Raw genomic sequence first — 20,400 nt, 5'->3', positions numbered from 1 at the left:
TGGAAGATAGAATACTGCGTCTTCTAAGCAAGAGTTGGATGCAAGAAGTTGAAATCCACTAAATACGAATTTATTGTATTCTATATGCTAAGGTCCTAAAATACAACATAGTGGTAATAAACAAGAAATTAAAAATAGTGTACACAAAATACAAGAATGCAAACTGTGTGAACGGCTACGAAGTGATGATTCAGACAGAATGCATTCTTGCACAAAAAAAAAAAGTTAGAAGCAGCCCAACAAACAGAACAGAATGCAAGTGTCTCAAGACATGCTTTTAAAAGTTGAAGTTCTTTTAACTTGAGTCTTTAAAACACAGCGCTCCTGCACAAGAAAAAACAGTGAGACATGGTGCAATTTCAAAGACATCCTTAGACAACTTGAAAATGTGTATGTACTGAGTGTATTTGTAAGTTTCACCTTGCTAATTGCTTCCTGCAACTGAGCAGCTTCACCGCGCGTGTGTCCCAGCTCCTCTTGTAGCTTAGCTGCTTTGGCCTCTGCTCGCTCCTTGTCTAATCTTTCGCTGTCCAACAGGTGCCGTATATCGCTCTTATCCCCTGCATTGTGGATGGAGAGGAGCTGGGCCACTCTTTGCCTCTCCTGCTCAAGCTGGATTTTGCAGCGGTTTAGCTCCACCTGCTCCCCTTCGGACACGACCCTCAACACTTCCATCTCTGCTGTGGTGGCTGCATACTCTCGCCGCTCCATTTCCACAGCTCTCTCAGCCATATGGACACGTTCTTTCAATGCTGCCATCATGCCTTGAGCTTCTGCGTTCTCCTGTTCTGCCATCTTGAGCGCACTGCTGAGCTGTTGCTGCACGCCCAAGAGTTGTTCCCTCTCAAAATGTGAGCCCTCATTGAGCTCTGAGTAGCGCCTTTCCAGCTCCACGTATCGCCCGCTTTTGGCGTCATCGTCATCCTTGGCATAGGCCACTCGGTGCTCGTCAAGAAGGCCACGGAAATAGTCCAGCTGTCTTCCGTAGAGTTCAAGTCGCTCACTTTGCTGACAAAGGGAGTCGACCAGAATGGCACGCTCTTCGCCCAAACGTTCATTCTCTGTAGTCAGCTCTAGTGTGATCTGTTGCAGGTCAGCGAGTTCCTGTAGGGTGGCCTGGAGTTCTTCTGCTGTGCTGTGTTGGTTCTCCTCCATTTGGTGGATGCGTTCAGTCAGACAAGCCACCGAAACCTCATTGGTGTTCCCGCTGCTACCCCTGTGTGAATGTTCCTTGCTCGGTGGCCCACCTTCAGATTCAGAAGATGACCCACAACCTGAGGGTGCATCCAATGCATCATCACTAGAGGTGATGGGCAGGTAGGCCTCACTGCACTCACTGTCCACAGCATCCGGAGAGCCAACACGTCTCGGTTCTGACAACAAGTCCTCTGTAGATCCTTGGGCTGAGCCTTCAGTGGAAGATGTCCGCATACCACCCCTTCCGCTTTCGCTGTGACCCCCACTGCTGCTGCCACCACCCGCGACAGGGTCAGGACTAAGGAAAGGGAAGCATGGGCCTTTGTCAGGACTGTCCAGTCGGTGCTCAAGAGAGAAGCCGAGCGCATTTAGGCGATCTTTTAATATGCGGTTTTCACTCTTCAACATGTTGAGCTCATCACGAATGCCCTGGTTCTGGTCTTGGAGGAGGAGGAGTGTAGTCTCTACATCTGCGGCACTGATCAAAGGAGAAACTTCCTTTTCCTGGGGCTGCTTGGTCTCTTCAGACACTTCTTCTGGATCAGGAGCCTCAAGGTCTTCCAGACCAAGCCGCGTTCTCATACCACAAAGTTCAGAGCGCAGGTGCAGGATCTCCAAGTCTTTGCTTTTGGCCAAGCCTAGCAGGTCCTTCACTCTACACTCCAGAACTGCTTTTTGGCTCATCTGGCTGTCTGAGCGAGATTTGCTCATCCGAGACTCAGTCTCGGCTACAGCATGGCATCGAGATCGCTTCTGAGACATGGCATCTGTGGGTCCGGCAAGCTTTTTGGCAGCACTGGCTCTGGAACGTTCTTGTAAATTATCTCGGGATGTGCCTGGATCCTTGGCTGCAGAGGATGTTCCACGCCTTCCTGATAGACCTAAAGTAGAATGGTCATTAAATTTAGACAGTAACTGAAACATTTCCATAACCATACAAAGGTCACAGGCATTCATAATCGTTGTGTCTTGTACTAATGAGTAGACCTGCACAGAATCTGCAGCCACAGAAGCTCTTTTGACTTCGGCAAAATCCAAACACCCATCATTCATAATCACCCCCCTCCTCCACCTCACCCCTACCAATACAAATATAGTTTTTCTCAGATCCATTTTTAAAATTTTCCATAAATACTGCAGACTGTGCAAATTTCATGCATGCCAACTAATAAGCAGGGATTTCTTTAATACCCCAAATTTTGTAGTGTTTTTTAACACAAATATATTAAGGCAATGAATCACTCTTAATGGTAAGCACTACCTGAGCTGGTCTTGGCCCTGGTCTCTGTGCTGCTGGTGCTCTGAGAAGAGGTTCCTCTCTTGTTTCTGGCTGTAGTGTTACTGTTGCTAATGGATACTCCTCCACTTCCTGCACTCACCGCTGGGAGATCATCATTGCTCTTTGCCTGGTGAGTATACAAGCACATTTAGTAAATAATTGCTACAGATAAATCACATTATACATATCCGGTAAAATAAAATACTCTTAGCGGATACACGTTTCTACCTATTGATATGAACAAATATATTGATTAAAAAGTAATTAAACTGATTCATCTATAACCTGCTGAACAAAACAGCTTAAACCAGCCTAAAATGTTTTGCAGTTCTTAGCTGGTTTAAGCTGTTCTTGCTGGTCACCCAGCCTGGCCAAACTGATTTTTAGCTAGCTTAGCTGGTCGGCCAGCTAAAACCAGTAAACCAAACTGTGGCAGGGCGGAGGGCGGGGCCGGGTCATGATCCTACACACCCGGTCCCGTATTAGGCTAATTATGCCTCCGTGAGGTTTAAAGGCTGACTGCAGAGGGCCGTGCGGGAGAGAGAGATCTTTAGCTGACATGTCCATCATGTGTGTTTGTGTTGTCTTTTAAGTTTCTCATTAAAATATGATTTATATCGTCAAGCCGGTTCTCGCCTCCTCCTTGCCCATCCTTTAACTGTTTTACACAAACCAACCCAAAAAACGTCTAAGACCAGCAAACCAGCATAGACTGGTTTAAGGTGTTTTTATCCAGATATTGAATAAAGTGAGCTTACTTGTACCTTAGAAAGTTGGGCTGAACTCTGGGTTTTGTTTGCCATCTTGCCACCTGTGCCCATAATGTTGCTGCCCTCTGATCTGCCCGGGGCTTTAGTGCCCGCTGAGGTTCTTGAGGTGGCGGCCGTGGGCTTGGTCGCCTTTTTCATGCTTGGTTCCAACTTCTTGATACATTTACAGCGTAATCTAAATAGAGAGAAACACAAGTAATTAAGTTAGATACAAAGAGGAATAAGCTGAACATTTTGAACTTCATGGACAAAACAAAACTATGTTTTTGTTTACACAAGGAAATCAATATTGAACAACAATTTCTAAGGGCCCATTCCTCTAGAAATTGACAATGTAAAAAAAGCTTGTGAGTAATATGGCATGCAGTGAAAAATAAACTTAGCCAAAAAAATATAATAAACCAATCCGACCATCTTTACAGCACAAAATTACATCAAAGAAACATGTAAAATTTTACTCCACATTTATATTTGTCATGTAGCATTAAATACAGTCATGCAGAGCTTTAATTGAAATATTTCATTACCTTACACCAGCACTGGTTATTTTCATGGGGGAACACATCATGTACAAGACTATGTTCTTGCTCAGAGACAGTTTGAATGTAACATTAGGTCCCTGAGGATTTCTATTTATGCTGCCTCACATGCACTGTAAACTCTTTAGTGGAAAACAGTCATTGGCTAAAATTTGAATAAAGACAATACTGTATGATTGGAGGAGGGTCAGAAGAGGATGGAACTGCCTTTCTTATCACATCATCATGGATGGAGGCCAGAGCCGTTGGAAGAGCTGACTGACAGCATATAGCCTTAAAAGGCTTTAAGAGTCCAGAGCAGCAATGCTAAGGCTGACTGAGGCAGCTGTACACAGGAAAAACGGAAACTGTTTGGAAACTGAAATGTTTATATATGTGTGTACATGTTTCACAGCAATTGTGAGGAACAAATTTTTTTAAACTGTCCTCACAAGAATAGTAATGCCTTTTAAAACCACATAGGTTGGGACCGTCCTCACTAGTACAAGATTATTTATAGATAATATCTTAATAAACATCATAAAATAGGGCCTGGGTAGCTCAGCGAGTAAAGACGCTGACTACCACCCCTGGAGTCGCGAGTACGAATCCAGGGCGTGCTGAGTGACACAAGCCAGGTCTCCTAAGCAACCAAATTGGCACAGTTGCTAGGATGTGTAGACTCACATGGGGTAACCTCCTCGTGGTCACTATAATGTGTGGTTCTCGCTCTCTGTGGGGCGCGTGGTGAGTTGTGAGTGAATGCTGTGGAGAATAGCGTGAAGCCTCCACACGTGCTATGTCTCTGCGGTAACGCGCTCAACAAGCCACATGATAAGATGCACGGATTGACTGTCTCAAATGCAGAGTAATTAGCTTAATAATTAGTGATGTGTTACAGCAAAATGTCAAAGATACTGACAAAAATCTGTATCACCGATCTTAGTGTTAAAACATCGGTGATCGTATCGGCCTCAAATTTACTGATGCACCACTAGTTGAAAAATAAGAGTGCTTGGTGACAGTGGGAAAAAGTCAGACGGAGCATCTTTTTTGATGAAAGATTAGAAGACAAAGTATTTTTATAAACATGCACCAATGGGACACACACAATAAGACCAGGCATGTGTCAAGTATTTTTATTTTGTATCCTCAAATTTAACAAAAATAGTACACTTTGTAGTCCAATTTAGACATCTTTGGGAAGTGTTCAAAATTAGCCATTTGAGTGTACAAGTCTGACTGTGCATTAACATGTTGAGGCAACGTTAAGAAATGCTCAAATGTTTCAATCTACATCTAAAACCAGCGACTCCAGTGCCCTTGCATGCTTAGTACTCTGACCTTTTTCTTTCCCTTATCCAGCCTCTCTTTGCAAATTTAAACCCTTCCAGACAATTTGATGCCAAACAGATGAGGCATGTCCAGATATACACTAGCCTAAACACCCCTATATATTCCCACAAGGCTTTTAAGTTGATATGTTTGAAAAGGAATCCAAACAAGGCAGCTTAACAAACCCAACTGCAGACCAAAACTCATCATGGTGGTAATGTGATGTTTATTGACAGAACATTAGGCTATACTGAAGTCCAAAGAGTCAACCAGTGCCCTAAACACCCCCAAAGATTTAGTCAAAAGGTTTACTAGCTTAGCTGCTTTAACCCAGCAGAAATCCAAAATAATAAACAGTAATTAATATTTGCATGTAGGTGCATACGACACAGACAATGTAGTTATAGGATCGAACATTGTCAGGGCTGGACTGGTAATCTGGCATACCGGCCATTTTCCCGGTGGGCCGATCAGGTGAGGACTGGCCATCGGGGGAACCGAGGGGTCCGGTGTGTTGGCCACGAAACAGTCCGAATGGGCCGTGATAAGCTTCAACCCCACCTCAACAACATCACGGGCTGATGTTTCTTCCCAGTCGAGCCCTGAACACTGTCCTATAAGGATTGACACTCAGCAGTAAAATTCTCTTGTTAATCAAGGCTGCACTCCCACTTCCCAGTTGATAGCTCATTGCAGCCAACTTTCTACCAAACCTTAAATGTTCCACTCAGACTTCTAGTGTTCAATATATTCACTACACAACTGCCTACTGGGTTTTCACATAAAGCTAAGCACTTTGAACCACACTGCCACTACACTTCAACAGAATATTTATGAACACGTTTCTTAAAAACCACCCACCAACGACACAGAACTTCAAGCATGCAGGCCCACATAAGCAAATCCATATCTATGTGCAGGAGAGTACACTACCAGTCCTCTTACTAATTCTGCAGTTCATATTATTTATTTTATACAGTGCATCGTATGCAAATTGTCATGCACATTTACCAAAACATGCACAAGGCGCAGTATACCCAAAAGCATATAGTGCTAGATGATGTATCCCGCAATGCTATTAACTTGACCTTACATTTCCAATGTGCCAAATTACTCAGAAGTAATTTCTGTCAAGATTCTTAATGCCTAAATTTGTCTAAAATTAAGACTATTTTACACAAAATTTGACTTAAATTACAGAATAAATACACTGGTGGCCAAATGTTTGGAATAATGTACAGATTTTGCACTTGTGGAAAGAAATTGGTACTTTTATTCACCAAAGTTGCAATCTACTGATCACAATGTATAGTCAGGACATTAATAACATGAAAAATTACTATTACAATTTGAAAAATAATAAATACAAAATGTTCAGAACTTCTTAAACTACTTCAAAGAGTTCTCATCCAAAAATCCTCCATGTGCAGCAATGACAGCTTTGCAGATCCTTGGCATTCTAGCTGTCAGTTTGTCCAGATACTCAGGTGACCTTTCACCCCACGCTTCTTGTAGCACATGCCATAGATGTGGCTGTCTTGTCAGGCACTTCTCACACACCTTACAGTCTAGCTGATACCACAAAAGCTCAATGGGTTTAAGATCCATAACACTCTTTTCCAATTATCTGTTTTCCAATGTCTGGGTTTCTTTGCCCACTCTAATCTTGTCTTTTTGTTTTCGGTTTCAAAAGTGTCTTTTTCTTTGCAATTCTACCCATAAGGCCTGCATCCCTGAGTCTTCTCTTTACTGTTGTACATGAAACTGGTGATGAGCAGGTAGAATTCAATGAAGCTGTCAGCGGAGGATATATGAGGCATCTATTTCTCAAACTAGAGACTAACCAAAATAGCTTTCAACTGTGTTTGATATAATTGCAAGTGATTTTCTAGTACCAAATTAGCAATTTAGCAAGATTACTCAAGGATAAGGTGTTGGAGTGATGGCTTCTGGAAACGGGGCCAGTCTAGATTTGATCAAAAATTACTTTTTTCAAATATTGATGGTGATGTTTTTTACATCAGCAATGTCCTGACTATACTTTGTGATCAGCTGAATGCCACTTTGGTGAATTAAATACATTTTTTAATTATGTAATTGAAAATAATTTGTTCCAAAACAGCAAAATCTGTACATTATTCCAAACTTTAGGCCACCAGTGTATTTCTGAGATACCTGGATGCAACTCACATAATTAAACATGCAACATGATGAGGTTATGCAACAACTACTGTTTGAAAAGTTTATTGTTGCATAATACATACTCTTTCACATTCTAATTTTAAAAAGTACACAGCAATATTTAATGTACATTGCACAGTATGCAGCGAGCAGTACTCTAGTATTCCATTCCGTACATGGCCCATTTCAGGTAACAGAAAAATCTAGACGAAAGCCAATGTAATCGGAGCTGTGTATAGGACACTCATGTTATTAAGTACTAAAAACAACAGATTTAATATTTCCACCAAGGCTGAATCATATAACACTTACTCTAGGGCTCACTCTCAAAACGAGTCTGGCCATTGGCCAATGGGAAGCAAGGTATACCTTTTAAAAGCTGTTTCCGTTTAATGGAGCGGTAGGTTTTTGAGTGCATTTCAGTTTCTCTTGGGGTTAATGGTCATTCCAGGTGCACAAAGCCCCAGAGCACCTGTTCAGACCGTGATTCTCAACACAGATGTCCAAACAAAACAGCATGCTGAGATAGAGTGGATACACTTAACTTTACATGCACAATAGTCAAATGAACGTAAAAACAAATACCCAAGCCTTAAAGGCACAGAATACTTTTTGGAATTAAGGCTTTAAATGTGATAAAGCCAATAGGTGAGGAAGTTTGCATTCTTGGAAATTACTGTCAGTCAGTACTTTTCTATTGTAAGACAGAGGGCAAATATTGCATGTTTAAATACTTGCATCTTACATAGCACTAACATTTTAAATTTGAAATGCATATCCGATTAATTAATAAATAAAAATCTACATTTCAAAATTCCAGGTTAAATATTCCAACAAACACATTGCCTTTATCTGATGATCATGTCCAATCTCATTCTTGTGTGGTAGGTTTGACTGTGGAAGTAACAATGTCTGATGGGGCTTTGAATATCTGCAAAATGGTTGAAAGTAATTTGGCTCCAGTGTCACGTACGGTGAGAAAACGAGCCCAATACTGTGGATAAGCAAAAATAACTGGACTGATAAAATGGACCCTGTTTCTACTCAGAATACTCATTAGAAATGAGAAATAGAAGTTATCTCAAAAATCAAAAGGCGGCTGCTCAAGAAAAACAGATTTTGTTTTGTCCATGGATTTCCATGTGGTAAAGATGTTGGGTCTGTTACCTCACCATCTGAAAGGAAGGCCAGTGAAGTTCAGCCTGTTTTTCCAACATTAAAAGGGAGCAGGGACTCCCTAGACCCCATGGGGTATAATAGGAAGCTTTTGAAAAATAAACAGCACTCCAAGAGTCTGATTCTGGAGGGAGAGGAGGAGCCAAGAAGAATAAAACAACCCAGGAATCTCTGAAGGCCCACAAAAACAGTGACCACTCCTGACCTGGCAATCTGCTGGAGCATGAGGGAGTAAATGATGACAGAATTTTCATTTTTGGGTTAACTATCCCTTTGCTATTCAAGAGCAACTACACATGCATCTAATGAAAATTCCTTGCAGATCGGACAGAGCAGCAGCTTGTTAATTGAGCATCAGTATGGAGGGAGTGGAGTGGTGGGGGTTGGAATGGGTTTGTTTGGACAGTTGATTCCACACAGACATACTGAACATACTGCAATTTTTACTGCAGGAGGCTTTAAAATGCAAATATGCCAATAAAAATCCCAAAACAGCCCATGGTCTAGATGCACTATAGAATTCCAACTTTTAAAGGTTGTTACCTTTAAAAGAGACATCTGTGCAGGGCTTCAGCAATAAGAACTTTAAAAATAACTGCATGTACTCTCATTCCTCTGAGAGCTGTTAAACTGTGCTCAAGCAGAGTGCAGTCTGCTCAAGAGAGATACAACTGGGTCAGTGTCTCTCAGTCCAATCCACCGGACGTCCCACTGAGTATGCTGGCAGTTTTTCCACCTGCCCGGCTAAAACAAATACAAATTGCCATTTTGAATGAAATGCTCATAGAAGTACAACGATTCAATATTGAAAAGCATATTTGCTATAAGCAAAATTTTAAAGCCCTTTTGTACCCAATATAAATAAATAAATAAATAAAAGTCATTTGGGTTTTGAATAACGTGAGTAAATAGTTTTGTTTCAAAAACTATCAAAAAATCTACTCACTAAATTTATATAGGCAACCCTCTACTGACAAGTTGGATAAAGAATTGCCATTGGCTAGTAAATAGATTTAATAATGTATGATTGTCCCTTTAAATATTTATATGTACAGATGTATTATACTTTCTACATAACTACATTTTGCTACATGTTTCTTTGTATGCACTTGTACGATATACAAGTATTTACGAGCACAAAAAAATTGTCACACTTAAATTTAAAAGCTCACCATTCACACATACTGTGGAATAATTCTCAATTTTTTTCAGACAAACCCCCAAATAAAAATAAATAAAAAAAGACTCTTGCCTGACATATGTATATGGATACTTTATTGTTTTAAGCGTAAACTTTTTCCATGATATAGCGAGTTTAAGGGGTTTGACCAGCAGCTCTGGTCAAATGTTTACGGTTGAATTAGCACATCGCACATTAAAAAGAGAGAGGTTGCACGGTAAATTGTATGATTAGAATTCACGTTTATTTTTTACTTTTTGATCACCAACTGACTGTAAATAACAAAAAGGATCAAAAGAGACATGAAATGGAAATGGATTGTGTGGATCACATCTTTGGACACAAAATTCACAGAACGAGCGAAAAAGAAACTTTTACTTGCATAATATGTATTGATTACGTGTGCAAATATTTATTGTTCAAGTTCTCAAATTCAAATGTACCAGCTCTAGAGATTTGCAACACATTTCTATTGTGAAAACTGTTCATGGAAAAGTTTAAGCCCAATAATGGTGCGTTCACATACAACGTGAAGACAATTCACATCGCATTGCTAATAACAAACATATATGGGGCAGTGGTGGCTCAGCTGTTAAGGCTCTGGGTTACTGACCATAAGGTCAGGTGTTCAAGCCCCAATACTGCCAAGATCCCACTGTTGGGCCTTTGAGCAAGGCCCTTGAACCTATCTGCTCCAGGGGTGCCGTATCATGGCTGACCCTGCACTCTGTATCCCAGTTTAGCTGGGATATGTGAAAAAAATAAGTTAACTGTATATATGCAAATGTATATTGTGTGACAATAATAATATTAGTACGAAATTTGGTTGCATATGCAATTGATTTACTCAAAATGTAGAGGGCAAACATGACTTTTATTACATAAAGCTAACTGATATTGGCATTATATTCATGCTGTATATCCTTAGAGAAACTGGCTCCCCCAGCTAAGCCTGGTGTCTACCAAGGTTTTTTTTTCTCTCTCTCCATTAACTAACATCTTATGGAGTTTTGGGTTCCTTGCTACACTTGACTTTAGCTTTGGCTTTACATTTTTTAATGAGGATATTTAAGTAATTACAGCATCATTTTCTGTAAAGCTTCTTTGAAACAATGTGTACTGTGAAAAGCACTATACAAATAAAAATGATTACTAGATAATGACGAGTTTTCATTTTTAGGTGAACTATCCCTTAAAGTATTTTATGTGAACCGGACCACTATTAATGTGTATCTTCATAAATCACATGAAATTATAAATCAACAAAAAAACCTAATTCACAACCCATTTTAATTTCCTAATCTGAAAAATGTATGAGTGAAACAGGATATTCAATGAGAAAGAAGAATATAGAAAGGGATTTGATTTCATCCATCGGGAAATGAAGTTAAACTTGACACTCTGAATCTTGGCAGTTCCAACGCACGACTAACCAAACATTGCTGAAAAGTGTTGAATTCTGAATCTGAAAGAAATGAAAATGACAGATTACTCTCTAATGGCCAAGAAAAATATTCCTCAGGAGCCATTCCCTTAAAAACAGATTTTTAAAACAGAAACTGAAAAGTAATTATGAACACCTCACAAACTCCATAGACTCTGATTCATCAAGGTATCATTTTTTCAGTAAGAAATGCCTAAACTCAATATTCTACCCTGATGTCAGCGAACACTGCGTTGACTGGAATGTGCTGCTGCTGCTGATACAATCCAATTCAAAGCAGCTCATCAAAACGCTATGGGTGACAGCCTAGATTTAGAAGAGTCTATTCCAAACAAATGTAAAGGAAATCACTTGCCATTACTGACACATTCTGGAGATGTAGTGTGGATCCATGTAAAGCGAATTGCAACTGATACATTTGACAGAAGAATAAAAACACAAACGAAGAAAATACAATGAAAGATTGACCAAATATTGAACACGAAATGGAGTCAATGCATACAAGCTTCTTATTGCCTTTAATGTTAAATATGAATCATTTTAACTATCAGTGACACTGCTGGCAAACTCCTGAGTTGTTTCCTTTTTCATTATTAGTAACGTTCTAACTCCTTTTATGGCAACACTAACATATCTTTCAAAGGAAAAACTTGTCTCAGCAAACTGAAACAATGTAACTGATGACATCGAACCCCGATAACGAGTGGTCATTCTTTAAAGATACATTGTTACAAGACCGACATTCCATTTAGAAAACAAAAGTTCGAAACGCTCCTTGAGGCCCTGAGGCGTTCTTTGCCGACAGTTCCGTCCACAATCAAGCCGAAAGGACACAATCCAAAAGAATAATCGACAACACCGATAAAAAGAGAGGACAATAACTTCACATTTATATTTTACCTTGCGCTCCTCGGAGAACTTCTTAAGATGCATCCGAATTAACATGAGCTACTGTTATCATTGCAGAAAAGGAATGGCACTCATCATGTAGAAAATCTCAGATGCCCTGATATCCCAGCAGTTGAGTGATGGTAGTATTTCCCCGTCTCTTGCCAAGCCAAAACCTAAAGCGTTGTGAAGCTGGAAACAACTGTGTGTGTCAAGTTTTTTTCAGTTAACGGAAACATTTTTCAAAATAAAAGTCTAAAGCGTTCGCGTGACTTTGGACATATTCTGATTTTGCTTGAAAGGATAGTTCACCCAAAAATGAAAATTCTGTCATCATTTACTCATCCCCATGTTATTTCAAAGCTGTATTACTTTACTTCTTTTTCTTCTTTTTCTTCTTCTTCTTTCTTCTTCTTCTTCTTCTTCTTCTTCTTCTTCTTCTTCTTCAGTGAAACCCACAAGGAAATGTTAGGCAGAATGACAGCCCCAGTTACCGTTCACTTTAATTGTATGGAAAAAAAGATGTAATGAAAGTGAATAGTGACTAGGACTGCCCGACATCTGCCCAGAAGAAAAAAGTAATATGGGACGGGAACAATATGAGTGTTGCAGAACCTAATTCATTTTAAGGTCAATGAAAAATGTATGCTTTCAACTCTTTTACTTTTACTTTAAAAAAAAAAAAAGCATCTCTCCCTGTCGTTTCTAATGTAATACTCTCTGGCTTCACAAAATTACTCGATAATACGCTTGCACACTGAACATGTTTTGTTTGTTATATCGGTTATAAGTTATTTTAAAATGTAAAACATATATCCACATATAGAAAGCACATTTAAAATAATCAGGCAATCCAACTCTTGAGTTGGTTTTTGTCTTCTGCATCCGTGCAGGTTGATGAATGCATATATTAATCAGGTTCAAAGTATCTGCCAACACTTTTAACAGCTTTTAATGAAAAATGTAGATGAAAAGCTTTTCAGTACATACAAAATGAGTCAGTCTTTACCTGAATATTGTTAACATAAAAATGCAGGGAACATTTCTTGTATTGATAATGCATTCTCATTATATTGGTCTAGGCTGTGGATGTGATTGGTTGCAAACCTTAAATATGAAAGATAACGAATAACATAAGAATGTAACTGTGGGCTGGAGGTTTTTAAGAAAAGTAAACAACTATTCCGAAATTAAAGCAACAGGGTAAAGAGGCAGTACAACAAAGGACTTGTAGACTCAGTATAATTTCTTTAGAAAGGCTTTATCCTATCACTCCACAAATGCTTGCTGGCATGTAGAGGCCCAGTTCTACTCCTACACCTTTAATAAGTGGCAACGCGTTTACAAGTATATTTCTATTAACCATTTATTGTGACATTCTCATTGAAATTATGCTCTAAATCTAATCAGAAAATAAAATGAATTTGTGATATTTCACTGCAGTTCCTCTATGACTCTTCCAGTCAAGTTGGATACTTCAGCATACAACTTTCCAGCCTTTCCTTTTTTAATCAGGGGTACATTTTATCACATTCTACTCCGCACTCTCAAATCTCTCCAGGAGGAAGCATGGCTCCTTTCACAAGATTTATCTTGTAAAACAGTGATCGAAAGATTTAGGAAAGACATTGATTTAAAATGAGTTTTTCGTAACATTGAAATTGAAAGCATTGTGCACCTTTGACTGTGCATGTCTATACAAAACTGTTCTGTGTGATTTAGAGTATTTTATTAGGGTGAATACTGGTATTGATATACATTTAAGGGACGCTTTATTTTATTTTGACAGTAGTAGCCTAGTATGGTATATTATAAATGTATTGCTCATTTGTGGAAAATGTTTAATTAATGTAAATGGGCATCACAAAAAAAAAAAAAAAACTAATTTTACATATTTCAAAACAGAATTAGGTCGATAATTTGATACATTTAACAGGAGTAAAAAAAAAGCCACAAAGAGTGTGGTTTTCTGCAAGGGCTTGAATCTTACTTTTTGAATATTATTATATAGCCTACCTTGTATATGTTTTAATTTATCACCTTCTATACTTTGTATACTTAAAATGGTCAATATACCCGTCGTGAGTTTTTTTATTGTTCTAAATTTGACTTTTGCTGTAACATTGTACTTATCACAGCAAAAATAAAATTAAAATAAATAATAAAGCATGGCTCTTTTATTCTCCTAAAGCGCGTTCTCGGGACGGCCTAAGGTGGCGCGCATGCGAGCACAACACAGTAGCGGCGGGTGTCAGAAAAGAGGAGGCGCATCTCACATTTGAGTGTGCTTGTAAGTGTGGAGGGGAAGCGCAACACACGTTGTGATATTCGCTCGTCTTAGCTGAGCAACAGACAGCTTTATTTTCCCCTTCTTTCGCTTTCCTCAAGCGCAGGAGGACGTTTTAGGAGTTTTTGTTTCGGGAGCCAGAAGGCTAATCCTCGGCTGTTCGGGAATAATGTCGACATCGGCGGCGAAAGTGAGCCGAAAGGAGCAGAACTCAAATCACGACGGAGCGGACGAGACCTCGGGTAAAGTAATGGCGGTCTCCTTGCGCACCGCCATTTTCAAGAACTTGCACCTTTTGCGTTTAATGCATGAATCTCCATTTTAACTAGTTACTCAGCATGTATTTCATTTCTAAAGACAAGCCCGAGTCCGTACCCGTTGATTCCACGAAAAGGAGATTTTTGCGCGGCAATGTAAGCAAAGGGATGTCGCGCGCACTGGAGGCCGAGATGATTCGTCGCGCGTCGGCTTCATTGTGCCACTCGCGACGAACACGGGGCTTGCGCGGAGTTCAATTTATTATAACTGCACATTTCTCAGTGGGTTTTCATTATTATTTCGAACGTACATGCGGTTTTGGAAAGTCCGAAACGAATGTGTTTAATTGTGCGCTGTATGGAGCCCATGCTGGGTGCTAATAAGCTAACTGGTTATTGTGTCTCCCCCGCCATCACGAACTGTTCCCGCATGTGTCCCGAACCACGCTGCTTTAGAAATCACTTGTAGACGTGCAACTTTCATGTTGCTCGAATTAACGTCTACTATTTGACGGTTAATGCACGTACAGGAGATGCGTTGTACATTTGGAAGAAGGTAAAATGGCTCTGCGTGTGGCCTCGTGCGTTTAAACCTCGCGGCCTTGCGCAGCAGCTGCTGAAACGGGACCTAAATGAGCTGGTCGACCGATACACCTAGTGTTTGCACCGCTTCACTTTTGTTTCAATTATTAGTTTGAATTTGGCCCGAACATGCTACTTTGTTTATATTCAATTGTTGTTTAATACAGCGTTTTTACGTCGTTTCTTTTTATATATATTAATTATTTGTATTTTGGGGAAAGTCGAGCTTTTCTATTAGTTATAAATTGATTTTGCAATGCACTGGCAATTATGTGTAGTATTGCATATAACTGCTTTTTGTGTGCTTTTACGTGAATTTTGCGGTACATAGTCTGTGTGTGTGTTATTAATGTTTTGGTTTTATTACATTTTAGAAAAAGAGCAACAGGAGGCAATTGAACACATCGATGAAGTACAGAATGAAATTGACAGGTAACCTACAACTGTTGCCAGTGCTCTTTTAGGATTGACTGTGTGTTATATGCAGTAAATGCATTTTATTTCATTATGGCCTTTTGTTGTTGTTCTACAGATTAAATGAACAGGCGAGTGAGGAAATTTTAAAAGTAGAGCAGAAGTATAATAAGCTACGTCAGCCATTCTTCCAGAAAAGATCAGAACTCATAGCCAAAATTCCAAACTTCTGGGTCACAACATTTGTCAACCATCCACAAGGTGAGAGAAATATTAGAACTTAATATAAAAATTCTGATATAATTTTAATGGAACAATAAAGTGATACTGAATACACAATGTTAAAAACCATCAACTGATGTTACACTTTGGTGTGACTTCTGTATGTTAGTACTGTATTCATTTAATATTGTGCATTGAACATTTTTGTTTGCTTTTTTTACTTAATTTTTAGTCTCAGCCTTGCTTGGTGAGGAGGATGAAGAAACACTTCATTATCTTACCAGAGTGGAGGTCACAGAGTTTGAGGACATAAAATCAGGTTACAGAATAGATTTTGTAAGTACCGTTATTATCTAAGCAAATTTTAAAAAGCAATATCAAGTCATGTCTGAAACTGATCAATTTTATGCTGTCTCGGCAGTACTTCGATGAAAATCCGTACTTCGAAAACAAAGTCCTTTCAAAAGAGTTCCACTTGAATGAGATTGGGGACCCGTCTTCAAAATCCACTGAAATTAAATGGAAGGCTGGAAAGGTAGGTTCACATTCTTTTCTACCCTGAACACCCATTTAAATCTCTATTTTAATTTTATGCAGTTCTGTTTGGATTTCAATTAACTGACTGCGTATGATACAGGACCTGACAAAGCGTGCTGGACCGACACCGAACAAGGCTGGTAAGAAAAGGCAACATGAAGAACCAGAGAGCTTCTTCACCTGGTTCACCGATCACTCTGATGCTGGGGCTGATGAACTCGGGGAGGTCATAAAGGACGACATCTGGCCTAACCCTTTACAGTACTACCTGGTATGAAGTATAATTGTTAAGCCTGAAGAAAAACCCGCAGTAATGCAATTGAGAACATGCATTTAACATCTCGTTTTGCTCAGGTCCCTGATATGGACGAAGAAGAGGGTGAAGGTGAGGAAGACGACGATGAAGATGAGGAGGGTTTGGAGGACATTGACGAAGAGGGCGACGATGATGAAGGAGAGGAAGATGAAGAGGAGGATGACGGAGAAGATGGTGAGGTGAGAGAGAACTTCAAATTAAGCCGTCAAGGGAAATGTGTACAACTGCTGCAAAGTGTTAACATTTATGTTAAGGGCATTAACAAATATTTATCATGCAAACTGGCCCTCAGGATGAAAGTTTTTGTTATACTTAGTTCAAATGGTTTAAGCTACAGTTCTATTCAGAATACTTGAGATCGTAATTTTACTTTCAGTGCATTTTGTACTTTAAATGTTTTGTACATTGTTCATAATGGTAATTCAACTTCCTCATTAATGGTACACGGATACAAAATTTGTGTAATATCAAACAAATCGAGTCTAGTGTGTAGTCAAGACTGAGAAAATGGACACTGATTTGAAATAGTGTAACAAGGTTTGACAAAACATTTATTTTAAGTTTTTAAATTAGGACAGTGATATAACAAGTTAATTCAGTGTGATTGTGTAAAAAAATATATATATTTTTTTTAAACGTGCTAAAAATTATTATACAATTAATAGTGCCTGGGTCCTAATAAGACACATTCCTACCATTGGAGCAATTCAAGCTTGAAGTACACCTGTTTTGTCCAGGGGGCAGTAAGCGAAAATTTTGCTGCATAGGCAACACTCATCTGGAAGGCTTCTGTTTAATAATAATATTGGAATAAACTAAATATTGGATTCTAAAAGTTATTTTTTTTATGTGTACGATTTTCATTATATATTGAATTTGTTATTTGAGGGGCTTTCTCAGCAAATATTTATTTGTGATTTAATTGCAATTTGATTAATCGGCATACCATGCAATTAATTTCAATTGTTAACCCTCATTTAAATTCTAGTGATGCATGCACCATTTAGTACTTGTATTTATTAACTTCAGAAACTGCCACGGATAAATACCCCAAAACTTCACAGTAAATTAAAGTGTTTTTTTCTTCTCTCTTTCAGGATGATGGTGAGGATGACTAGTGGCTGATAAGGACATTTACCAACACTTGCATACCTGTTCTTTCCTTTTTGAAGTCACCCTCCAACCATGGGAGCAAAAAGCTTTGTTTTAATTTTTATTTTTTGTGCTCCATCTTCTGTTCTACTGAAGCCTCTCCTGTCCTGACCATGTCTAAAACCCAATTAATTCCCTGGACATACAGTACCTGCATTGGAAAACTAGTGGCATCTCGTTGCTGTAGCCTCTTGCGTCATTTTTAATTACAATCTCCAAATGCAAAATATTAACAATCTGCACGTCGTCCTCTGTAGCTTATACTGAAGTAAATAGCAGTTTATATCTTAAGTATATTAAATGATTTTTTTTTTCTGTTAATGGTTGTGAGTTGAATAAGCCATGTTGCAGTGATGATCTAATCATAGCATATATACCTAGCCACAATTTGTTTTTTATATATATATATATATATATATATATATATATTCTTTAATGCAGAGGTGGGCCCCAAAGAGTTGACACTGTTTTTCCTATGTGATAAAGTTTGACAAAAGGAAAGCACCAGCTAGATCCTGTCACCTCTTGTAAATGTTTTTGGGGTCAATATCAGGGTATGGCAGTTATTATTGTTGACAGTTCAATGGGGTTGGGTGGGGCGAGTGGGCATTTGACACATCAACATTTGGATTTGTTGATTGAATTTTCATTGTAATGTTTTACAGACACCCATGAGGTTTGAACCATTTTTAATAAAAACGTTAAAAAAAATTCCTCTTGTAATTTTGAGCTTTCCTTATTAAAGGATTATTTAAATGAGGTAATAAAGCCTGTAGAATCTTACAAAAGTTCTACAAATGGTCTTTTCTACACCTGTTGTCTTTATTGGAGATATACAAATGGCACTCATTTATTGCAACAAAAATATCCCAGTTATACATATTTATATATTTTTTTTTTGCTTTACTCTGTTAAAATATTTAATCAGGTAGGTATTACTTTAAACTTGCCACTTTGATAACAGTCTGTGGAGGTTTTTTCTGGAGACATTTGCATATATTAGATCAGTCTATTAATTAAAAGCTTTCCCTCACTCTGGAAGTTCTTGAAGGGAGGGTAGGGGCAAGCAACCAGTGATCCTCTCAGCAGTCTGAACTGTCCTTTGTTGTCTTCTGATATCTGATTTCATAGCTTAACCAAACCAGACAGTTACTGAAGTGCAGAGAACAGACTCAATGACTGCTGAGTAAAACCGTATCAGCATTGCCTGTGGCTGGTTGAAATTCCTCAACTGGCGAAGGAAGTACAATCTCTGTGTGGCCTTTTTCACAGTGGAGTCAATGTGGGTCTCACACTTCAGGTCCTGTGAGATGGTAGAGCCTAGGAACCTGAATGACTCCACTGCTGTCACAGTGCTGTTCAGATTGGTGAGCGGGGTCAATGTTGGGGTGTACTTCCTAAAGTCCAATATCATCTCCACTGTTTTGAGCGTGTTCACCCCCAGGTTGTTTTGACTGCACCAGACAGCCAGCTGTTCATTCTCACTTCTGTATGCAGACTCGTCGTCAGAAAGCTGGTGATCCACCGACAGATAGAGGTGGGAAGAGAGTGTTGGTTTAATTTAGTCTGGAGAATAGCTGGGATGATGGTATTGAAAGCCAAACTGAAGTCCACAAAGGATTCTTCCCCCTGGTCTGTCCAGATGTTGCAGGGGATATGATGCAATCCTATGTTGACGGCATCATCCACCAGACCTGTTGCTCGATAAACAAATTAAAGGGGATCCAGTAAGGGTCCAGTGATGTAATTCAGGTGGGCCACACCAGTCTCAAATGACTTCATGACCACAGATGTCAGAGCTATGGGTCTATAGTCATTAAGTCTTGTGATTTTGGGTTCCTTTGGGACAAGGGTGGAGAGTTTGAAGCAGCAGGGAACTTCACACTGCTCCAGTGATCTGTTGAAGCTCTGTGTGAAGATGGTGGCCAGCTGGTCAGCACAGAATTGTAGACAAGAGGGTGAAATACCATATAGGCTCTGTTCTTTCCTTGTCTTTTGTTTCCAGAAGACCCCGCACACATCCTCTTCACAGATCTTAAGTGCAGGTTGAGTAGCAGGAGGGGGGAGGAGGGTGGTTGCAGGAGTTTGCAGGATGTTTGTGTGAAGTGAATGTCAGAGCAGATGTGGGGTGTTTGACTGGGCTTTTCAAATCTACACTAAAACACATTTAGTTCGTCTACCCGTTGTTGATTCCCTATGGTGTTGGGGGATGGTGTCTTGTAACTAGTAATGTCTTTCAGGCCTCTCCATGCTGATGCTGGGTTGTTAGCTGAAAATTTGTTTTTCAGCTTCTCCGAGTAGCTTCTTTTAGCCAATCTAATCTCTTTTATCGGTGTGTTTCTGGCCTGATTGCACAAGATTTTATCCTCACTCACTGTGTTTTGCTGTAAACCATGGTTTGTCATTGTTGAATGTTAAATAAGTCCAAGTAGAAATCCACATCCTCACAGAAACAGATATATGATGTCACATTATCTGTGAGCTCATCCAGGTATCTGCAGCTTCAAAAACACTCAAATCAATGCAGTCAATGCAGGCTTGTTGTTCCAGCTCTGGTTCATTGGTCCATCGTTTTACAGTCTTTGCTACAAGCTTGGCTGATTTAAGTTTCTGCCTGTAGGTCCGAAGAAGATGAACAAGACAGTGATCAGAGAGTCCCACTCCC

The 20,400-nt window shown here is 39.4% G+C and overlaps 2 protein-coding genes across 4 annotated transcripts in view; one reads left to right on the top strand and one right to left on the bottom strand.

The window, feature by feature from the left end:
* The window catches only part of LOC127627910 (cytospin-A-like), a 45,184-nt gene extending 33,055 nt beyond the window's left edge, over positions 1–12,129 (bottom strand). For 2 of the 3 annotated variants that reach the window (XM_052104519.1, XM_052104520.1), the window contains exons 1-4: positions 3,774–3,899; positions 3,241–3,421; positions 2,459–2,603; positions 421–2,078 (exon numbers count right to left, since the gene is read on the bottom strand). In XM_052104519.1, the coding sequence (XP_051960479.1) occupies positions 421–2,078; positions 2,459–2,603; positions 3,241–3,421; positions 3,774–3,814 (2,025 nt within the window). In that variant the 5' untranslated portion in view covers positions 3,815–3,899. Of the gene's footprint in view, positions 1–420; positions 2,079–2,458; positions 2,604–3,240; positions 3,422–3,773; positions 3,900–11,980 lie in introns of those variants that run through there. The other variant, XM_052104521.1, reaches the window with a different exon arrangement.
* Positions 12,130–14,248: 2,119 nt separating this feature from the next.
* Positions 14,249–18,426, top strand: LOC127627713 (protein SET-like). The gene is made up of 8 exons (XM_052104225.1): positions 14,249–14,497; positions 15,469–15,526; positions 15,627–15,769; positions 15,963–16,066; positions 16,152–16,265; positions 16,368–16,538; positions 16,622–16,762; positions 17,681–18,426. The coding sequence occupies exons 1-8, from the start codon at positions 14,425–14,427 to the stop codon at positions 17,699–17,701; spliced, it is 825 nt and encodes a 274-aa protein (XP_051960185.1). The 5' UTR covers positions 14,249–14,424; the 3' UTR covers positions 17,702–18,426.
* Positions 18,427–20,400: the final 1,974 nt, after the last annotated feature.

Source organism: Xyrauchen texanus, chromosome 34, assembly GCF_025860055.1.
Source record: "Xyrauchen texanus isolate HMW12.3.18 chromosome 34, RBS_HiC_50CHRs, whole genome shotgun sequence".
Lineage (NCBI taxonomy): Eukaryota > Metazoa > Chordata > Actinopteri > Cypriniformes > Catostomidae > Xyrauchen > Xyrauchen texanus.
This window is presented reverse-complemented; position numbering and strand designations above follow the sequence as displayed.

What these genes read in the sequence shown, in the direction of transcription:
- LOC127627713 (XM_052104225.1), top strand. Translation starts at nt 14,425, where the DNA reads ATGTCGACATCGGCGGCGAAAGTGAGCCGAAAGGAGCAGAACTCAAAT. An exon ending in CGGAGCGGACGAGACCTCGG is followed by an intron (nt 14,498 to 15,468) that starts GTAAAGTAATGG and finishes ATTACATTTTAG; the next exon opens with AAAAAGAGCAACAGGAGGCA. An exon ending in ATGACGGAGAAGATGGTGAG is followed by an intron (nt 16,763 to 17,680) that starts GTGAGAGAGAAC and finishes TCTCTCTTTCAG; the next exon opens with GATGATGGTGAGGATGACTA.